Source organism: Rhopalosiphum padi, chromosome 4 (assembly GCF_020882245.1).
Source record: "Rhopalosiphum padi isolate XX-2018 chromosome 4, ASM2088224v1, whole genome shotgun sequence".
In the NCBI taxonomy this organism is placed as follows: domain Eukaryota; kingdom Metazoa; phylum Arthropoda; class Insecta; order Hemiptera; family Aphididae; genus Rhopalosiphum; species Rhopalosiphum padi.
In genome coordinates, this window is record NC_083600.1 from 37,405,140 (window position 1) to 37,414,252 (window position 9,113).

The window sequence follows — 9,113 nt, forward strand, 5'->3', positions numbered from 1 at the left end:
CGCAGCAACTTGCGAGTCGCGGACGGAGATCGACCGCAATACACATACATCACCGACATAATTTAGGCATTCGGCGATATCGCCACTGTAAACGCGCGCGCGGATAAAATAATTTAATCGTTGATTATGCAATTTGGTTTGTCGCGTGAGCCGCGAGTGCGACGTTTCCGCGTCTAGGCAGCAATTCTGTAAATAATTTTGATAATTTAACTCGAGTCCAATTTTTATACAATTTCTTTTTCAAAAAGTTCCTCTCTCCCGACCACATATTGTGTCCTCCCGAAACCGTTCTCTATAATACGCCTTAACCCCCGCCCCCCAACCAGTAAGACCGTCGGATGCATTCGTACCAAACAAAAGCGCACGATGCACCGAGCGCGGCGGCATGCGGATAATTGATTATGATTCGATAAAACTAAATAATAATAATATAATATTATTATAATATACGACGCGCGTCTGAGTGAGGATGAAAAAAAAAATAAAAATGAAATTAGTAATCGCGCGAACGTTCGAAGGGCATAACGAGAAAAAAAAAAACACCGGCGGCGTAGATCGCATAAGTGGGCAGGCGGCGGCCGCGGTGGTGCGCCTGTGCCGCCGGTCGATCGTCGGCGGCGGTGTACGACGAGCGCCTCGCTCCCGCGACCCCGCCGCCCGTGCGCCGCTACGCGCGACGGCGTGCGGCGGCGCGCGCGGCGGTGACGGACGGACGACGACGACGATCGTGACGGAGGCGGCGGCAGCGTGTTCGGCCGCGGTGGTGGTGGTCGGCGGCGGTGAGGGCGCGGCGTGGTCGGCGCGGCCGCCGTGTTCCTGTTTTGATGACGCAGAATACCGTGCGCGCCGCCCGCACCCCACTCCACCGTCAGACGTCATTTGACGTGGCTGCTACGTAGCACTCGCTCGGGCCAGTCGGATCGCAGGACCAAGCTCTCGTACGACGTAACATTGTGACTGCTGGTAAGTAACGGCGGCGGGCTTACGGGGCCGCGCGCTCGCTATATACCTCGTTGTGTTGTCATCACTCCCGTGTGTCTCCTCCGTACCTATCTCTCTCGGCGTCGTCGTCGTCGTCGTTGCCGCCGCCGCCGCCGCTGTCCGACGTCCGTCCGCGTCGCCGTTACGATTTTATCGTTTGCGTTAACGTTCACTGTCACCCGGTCGCCGCGATTTTGCCCGTCCGACCGTCGTTTTCGTCGTCAAACGCCGCCGTTTCGCCGTTTTCCGCGGTTGCCGTCCGGACGAAATCTCCGCGGCGTCTACGGCGCCGAAAAACCGCGTACTCCTCCGGCGGTACGGAAAAATCGCGTTTCGCATTAACAACAACATCAATATAAATATCGTCATAATAACAAAATAATAACAACAACAACATATTACGCGCACACCATGTTCCGCACGCCAACGTCCGTCCGGCGACGACGTAGATTACAGTGTTATTGCGACGGCCGGCCCGCGAAATTTTACAATCATCCGCGCGCGCGTTATCACAGCCGCCGTCGGTTTATTTATTATTGTCGTCGAGACGCTTTATTTATTTCCGTTGTTTACCCCTACCCGAGAGGCACTGTACCTGCCGCGATGTCGGATACCCGCGGAGACGGGCCGGCGACGTCGGAAAACGAATTATTATTAAAACGTCGTAAACAAACCGCGAGCGTATCGTTTTTATTTCGCGGGTCTACCGGTGGCCGGACACCGGACGGACCGATCGTTTTTACAGTAATATCGTATTATATTATATTATCATTATCGCGTATGGTCTTACGCGCGCGCGGCAATCGTCCCTGCACTGCGGCTGTTGTGGTCGTGTAGGCCTTTTTCACACCGCCACCTTCGACCATAACGGTTTGTGCTCGTCATGATCAAGTGTTGTTTTTATTCGTTTGTGTAGGACGTAACGACGATCTGATCGTGTTATGGACGGTATGGTAGAAGAAAATGGGACTGGCGGTTCAGTTGACGCCCTCGTCTCACAGGGTACCGGCAGTCCGATTGTCGTCACGTCGGTAAGTCGTCAACGTCAAACGGCGTTATTTGCATGTACTGATGGTGTGTATTTGTTTTTCTCATATCGGTAAATAACTGTTGACAGGTGCACTCAGTCATTCAAGCGAACCAACAGTCAGTCATCCAGACTGCAACGCAAGGCACCATGCTCACCAAAGGCAACGTTATATTGTTAAGCAAACCGAATTCAGTCATACAAACCCCTCAAGGAAATATACAAACTCTTCAGGTAGTAGTATATTTTATATTGTCCAATTAATAACGATAATATTAATCATTTCTTCATATTGAAATGTTGTAAATCGAGTGTGCTTGTATGAAATTGTTATTTATTGTTTTGTTATCTGTTGGCTTATTAAAGTATAATATAATTACGTCTTTCATTGCTTTTCAAGGTTGTTGAAGCTGGTAGTGATGAAAGCTTATCAGCAAACGAGGATAGCCCCAAAAGAGGACGCCACGATGCCTTAACAAGAAGGCCGTCTTATCGGAAGATCCTGAATGATATCGCAGGTTGTTTGATCTATCCGCGTGTTGTATGTTTCCAAACATATTAAATAATTACTATTACATTTTCCGTTTAGGCGGAAAAGTTGAATCATCTGGTTCAGATTGCGATTCAAATCTTGACAGCGAATTATCTTCAAATTCACTGTCTGCTCATTACCAAACTGGTGAGTTAATGTATTTGTAACAAATTAATATTAGATATATTATATAATATATGAATATTTTGAATTGGATTAGTTGAGTTTTAATTTACTATAGATTATAAGATGATAGTCTAAAAACATATTTTTTTTTGTCCTTACAAATAAACACAGAAATTAATATTAATTTTATTGATCAAAAATAAAAGACATTAAATTATTATTGTTTTATTAGTGTGAAATTGTCATAAGTAATAAATATGTTTAGTATGTAGTAAATAATAATAATAATACAAATCTTCAGTAGATATACAATATATGTATAGAAGAATAGTGGGCAAAAATAAAACAATCAATTGTTAAAATCTTATTTGTGTCATGACACATTTAAACAATTCAATCATTTAATAAAACACCTAATTCACAATACAAATCTTATCTACTAAAATGATTTACTTTTATTAAAATCCATATCACTGTTAATTTTATTGGAGTTAACTGTAACTTAAAAAATACTTTTTTATTAATGTGATTTTTAAGTGCAACGGTAAACTGTTTTTAAAACATTCCATTAGATCATATTACAAAATAACAGACATTATTACATTTAAGTGTTGAGTAGGCTACAGCTGCGGGTATGTTATCAGTTATCATATTAAATTAAAAAATATTATTACATTCTAAACATAATTACAAATGATATAGTAGGTATTTATAGGATTTCTTAAATTGTACATAGTATTTATTATTTAATAGTATTGTATCTAACATAGAGAATTATGTATGGCTATATTATAGCTATATGTATTATGACTTAATAATACTATACTTACTAAACATATTTAAATATTATATAATACACATATAACATGTATAGTTACTAATATGTGATTTTAAATGGACATTAATAAAATATAACATTACAAAAAAATTGTTTAAATTACTTACCTATATTAAGGATTTGGATTTTAAAGAAATATAAATAATAATAAAAAAAAAACACTTAAAATATGAAGAAAATGCATTTTGTATGTCAAATTAAGTAATTAAAAAATATATATGTTAATACCAATTATTCATTACCAATTATGTCATTTGATGACTTGACTTAAGACTGACATAAAATCTACTCATTAAAAACATATTTTATTTGGAGGTTCTATAGGTAATATAGGTACTTTGATAAACGCTTAATAAGTTCTGACAAGTACTTTATTGATATGTCTATCGGCAATAATGACTCAGTGGGCACTTTCTTTCTAGTACATTATTCCACACGTCATAACATTTATTATGTAATGTCTTCACAAGTCCTATAAATATGTACAAAATTACTGTATTAAAATATAATATATAAAAAATTTAACATAAAATATGAAAGAAAAGAGAAAATAAAATTTATTCCATCAAAAATTTTATAAAATACATTTGTATATAAGAATTATCTTTTCATCATTTTTTTTTTTTAAGTATTTACTTTTTAATCTAAACCTTACATATAATAATCACACTTTTTTCTGTTATATAATATATAGTGTATACATTACTATACAATAAATTGTAGTAGGCTCATAATATTTAAGTATTTTGAACTATTACTAAACAATTTTGAACCACTGTTGTATTTTATAATAATTTCAGTTCCTGGATCAATTCAGTTAAATAGCCAAGGTGAAATGCATAATATGCCAACATTAACAATGTCAAATGCAACTTCTACTGGTGGTACTATATTGCAGTATGCAAGTCAGGATGGACAATTTTTCGTACCTGGTAAATTGTTAAATACAATACTAACAGTCTAAATTAGCATTATTTAAATATGTATTATAAATATTTTTTAGTTGTTACACAAGGAGGGAGTTCCACTTTAAATACAAGTTCTTTGGTACCCGAAGACCAAGTTAAAAAACGTGAAATGAGACTATTAAAAAATAGGTAATTAATTTTATGAGTTATTAGTACTCCACATAATGATTTGTTTGTCTTTCACGTAAATAGTATTACATAACTTATTTAGATTTTTATTAGTTGAGATTAGTACATTGGGTACTGTTCTAATGTGCGACCTATACTAAATATTAAATTATATTTATTATTTAATAATAATATTCGCATATTTATATAAAATGTATTCTTAGTCAAATTGTAATTTATGTTGTCAAAGTATCTTTCATGTCAATAAATATTTCATCATATATAGTGAAATTGCCAATACTTCTTTTTAAGTATAATGATTGATAAAAAAAAACACATTGTTCTCTCTCATTTCATATTTTATATTGCTGTTGATGAATTTTTCATAGGCTTTTTTAGCATATTAAACTTCATCTATATTTTATTATTATTCAATATTTTACATTCTTTTAATATACTACCTCGCTCTTCATTATTTAGGATTTTGGTATAATAATAATAATTATTATTTTGTGCTTATAGGCTATATATCTTAAAAGTATAAAAATTGTGCCTTGTTCAATAAATTATGGCTAAGGTAATTTATGTTTTATATTATTTTACAGGGAAGCAGCAAGAGAATGTAGAAGAAAAAAGAAAGAATATATTAAATGCTTGGAAAACCGAGTATCTGTATTAGAAAATCAGAATAAAGCACTTATTGAAGAGTTAAAAGCGCTAAAAGAACTTTATTGCCAAACAAAGACTGAATAGACATAGTTTTTGAACCTTCAAATTTAAAAGAGAAAACAAAGTACCAGTCATGACCAAAATTGCATGCTTAACGTGATATTTTCAAAAATCTTGTAAGCTCATTTTAACTTATATAATATGTTTAAATCTTTTGGTTATGTTTTTGGAATTAAGTAATTTTTAAAAATGGTTTATTTTTGTTAAAATCCAAAAAATTAGTTAAAGGGTCAATTGTGCAGTTAAATGGGTGGCCAATTCCGTGTAAACGATTATTTTAGTGCATAATTGTCAACTACATGACATCACAGTAATTTTTGTTCATATATTTTCAAAGAATTTATGAGCTTTTATATAATCTATGCAGTTACATAATTTTATATTGTGAAATTTGAAATTAAAAAGGGGGTTTCTTTTTACAATTAGTGTTGGCTACATTTTTTAAGTGTCAAACAAAAGAATTTATGTGGTAATTATGGGGTTTGTTTAAATTAAAATTATTTTTTCCTTAAATTTACTTGTTAAAATGTACTATCCAGGTTTGGTTATGATAAATGAATGGACTATTTTTTATATATACAATTCTCAAAATATTAAGTTACCTGTATGGTTATTTCGATTTAAGATATAGGTATATATTATATAGATTATATATATGAATATATAAATAGGTTGGTTTATTTTATGTATTCAAATGTATTACCATTTTTTAAGCATTGATATTTGCCATAATTTTATTTTATAGACATCAGTTCATGAGTTTTACAGTTTGTTGAAAAAAAGGGTGTTAACTAATAATATTTTACAGGGGAAACAAAATTAATGTTTCAAAAATAGAGATTGATTTAATTATTTAATTTATTTCATCTATTTGTAAAATAAAAATAAGTTTTTATTAATATTTAAAATATTATGCTGGAAACAGCTTAAACAACGATAATGTTCCACAATAATGATACTAATTGCTTATCTCCAAGTTCTTATAAAACTTTTTTTATCTAAATAAAACTTGGGATTTAACTATTTAGTTTTATAAATTAGTTCATAATTATCCCCTGTTTGATGTTAATATTGGAATTGACTACCATTTATCATTTAACAAAAGTTGAAGACCTCTTTCTGTATACATATTCTATATTATATAAATATATATATCGGTATAATTGTTAAAATGGAACAATAAAATATTTTGGTAGAAATTAGATATCTTTAATTTGTTTAGTGTATATAGTTATTTTTAGACTTGTTTTATTATTATTTTTAAATGTAAATTGAGCATAAAAATGTAATTTTTTTAATGTAAATTTGTTGTCTATTAGAAAAAAGATTATTTATGAATATATTATGAATTTGTTAAATATTGTGTATGGTGTATAATCGATAATCATGTTTCATGTATATATTTATATATGATATGATAATGATAAATATTTTTAATACTATTTTGATAAAAAAAAAAAATCCGTTGAAGTTTAAAATGGTTACAACTGTTTATATAAATGTAGACTTAATGGTTGAATTTCTTCAATCTAAACTTTGAAAACAAACCAAAGATAATGAAGCTATTAACCAATTTTTATCAAACAGATTTTTGATTATTTATTCTAAATTTGTTAAATAGATAACTAATTTATATTATAATTTATTTGTTTATTTTGTTATTCTTAATTTGTTTTATCTTTGTTTAGATAAAGGGATAATGTTGTTATGGTATATCTACTTATAAACTTGTATAATTATTATTTTTGTAATCCTATTTAGTTTTATTAGTGTTTTTCCTTAGTTCAAATAAAATGTTATTTTGAATGGCAAAGGTGAACGCAGGGGAGAGAGTTAATCCTCTTAGAAATATCTGGAAAACAAAAAAAAAAATATTTATTTATTTCAAAATTTCCCGCAAGAATAAAATATACATTTTTAAAAACTTATTCCTGCGTTTTCCCCTGTCAAATAGAACTAAAATTTCAAACAGACTGTTTATAATCATTTTTTTTTTAAATCTTAATTGTTTATCAATAAAAAAGTAATTTCAATATTGTCCGATTATGGATCTTGATAATCCATACATTCATACATATTATTATCATTATATCAATTCAAAATTTTTTGTTTTCTGCAATTTAGAATATAAATCCAGTATACTAATACTACAAAAACTGCATGTGTTGAATACTTGAACGAGTTAAACGTATACACATTGTGTAACAAGCTGTAGTAAATTGTAAGGTATAGTTAAAACTTAAAAGTATTAATTGTTCAGAAGGATAATCAAAAAAAAAAATTAATACTTAAGAGTAGAGTTGGGTTTTGTGTTTTGATGAATCACAGAACAAAATGGGCAATGGATAGATTAAATGTATTATTAATCAAATTGATTCTTAAATGTTGTACATATACCTTTAACATTAAACAGCTGTTACTACGCTTTTTCACTGTGAATACTACAGCTGTTCCCAAACTTTTACGACCACGGTACCCTTGAGAAATAGTTTGTTTCGCGGAACCCGCTTTTTTTAAACGATATAAAGTAATAATTTTTAAAAATATTAATAATCCAAATATAATATAAAATAATTTTCTCAATAATCACATACATCTGGTGGAACCTTAACACACTTTGGGAAACGCTGGTTTAGTGTTTTCTGTATAAACCGTGTAATCAACCCGGTTTTACAGATATGTTTTCAAGTAATATGTACAATTAGCAGCACATAATTTATTTTAAATAGTTCGCGATTATTCAAAAAGTTAAAAACGGGTTAGTAATGTACTATTGTAGATTTTAAATAAATCGAAATCAATTTGTTAGATCTCTAGAGAGCTAATGACCTACAACCACGTTTACCGCGCAAGTCGATCAAAACAATCGTATTTCGAATTAGTATTTTATACGAATCTTAAATATATATTTTCTTCTCTTAAAAACATAGACTTGAATTATTAAAATTCCCTTACTTTTTGATCAAGTAATTATGATTAATTTATTTCTAGAATTATTCACAAAAAAAATATAATAAAATACAATTTAATGCATGAACCTACATACAATATTAGGGTCTTATCAACTTAAGGGCGATTGTAAACAAGACCTGATTTTTAAATTTTTTCAGGTAACAATTATTAATATCTAAACTTGGCTTGTTTATAAAAACATGGTTTGATTTTCTTATTTCAATTATTAGCAATATCTTGTAATATTTTTGAAAACCATTTAGTGTTATCAGACTAACAACTTACAAGTAGGCTATTCTCAGTGTAACATTCGGCATTCCATTATGAAATTGAAATAATTTGACTCAATGTTTAATTATAATATTTGAAATTTGAAGAACGAATTTTCGACAATAAGGTATAAGTAATAGTTATTCATTATTTATTCGTCTTTCACATTAAATTGTGACACGTTTATTATATTTTATCGGGTCTAGTTTACAATCGAATTTTTTATTAGATACCTATTATTTTCGAGCAGAGTTTACAACAACAAAATAATTGCGAGACGAGTTAATGTCTGCCCCAGCCTAAAAGTTATATATATAACTTAGTATAACTATAGCTACTATTATATTATTATTATTGCTTAAAAGTTTTAACTTTATTCATATTCTCACTCCCAGTCTCAGTGGTTAGTCGTAAATCCAGTGGCGCCGATCTATATTTCATGTTATTATGGGGAAAAAATGCTGGTGTTAGAACTACCTACTAAAAAAATGTTTAGTTAGTTACGTTCGAATGGTACTATATTTATTTCTAACTATATACATACAAGATACTGCATAACAAACTATTTTTGATAATCACCCA

General features: G+C 31.2%; 1 protein-coding gene across 3 annotated transcripts; it reads left to right on the forward strand.

Annotated features, from left to right (window-relative positions):
- The first annotated feature begins 765 nt into the window (after nt 1–765).
- Nucleotides 766–7,344, forward strand: LOC132929164 (cyclic AMP-responsive element-binding protein 1). 3 transcript variants are annotated; one of them, XM_060994307.1, is made up of 8 exons: nt 766–963; nt 1,898–2,012; nt 2,099–2,242; nt 2,409–2,526; nt 2,598–2,687; nt 4,305–4,436; nt 4,508–4,601; nt 5,186–7,344. In XM_060994307.1, the coding sequence occupies exons 2-8, from the start codon at nt 1,923–1,925 to the stop codon at nt 5,331–5,333; spliced, it is 816 nt and encodes a 271-aa protein (XP_060850290.1). In that variant the 5' UTR covers nt 766–963; nt 1,898–1,922; the 3' UTR covers nt 5,334–7,344. The 3 variants fall into 3 exon arrangements, with proteins under 3 accessions (XP_060850290.1, XP_060850288.1, XP_060850289.1); XM_060994305.1 differs by having other exon boundaries at nt 772–963; nt 2,099–2,245; XM_060994306.1 differs by lacking the exon at nt 766–963 and having other exon boundaries at nt 970–2,012; nt 2,099–2,245.
- The last annotated feature ends 1,769 nt before the right edge of the window (nt 7,345–9,113 follow it).

Bases quoted from the DNA above. Each gene is read 5' to 3' on its own strand.
- LOC132929164 (XM_060994305.1), top strand. From the start codon at position 1,923: ATGGACGGTATGGTAGAAGAAAATGGGACTGGCGGTTCAGTTGACGCC. The intron at 2,688-4,304 runs GTGAGTTAATGT...TAATAATTTCAG, and splicing joins GTCTGCTCATTACCAAACTG to TTCCTGGATCAATTCAGTTA. The intron at 4,602-5,185 runs GTAATTAATTTT...ATTATTTTACAG, and splicing joins ATGAGACTATTAAAAAATAG to GGAAGCAGCAAGAGAATGTA.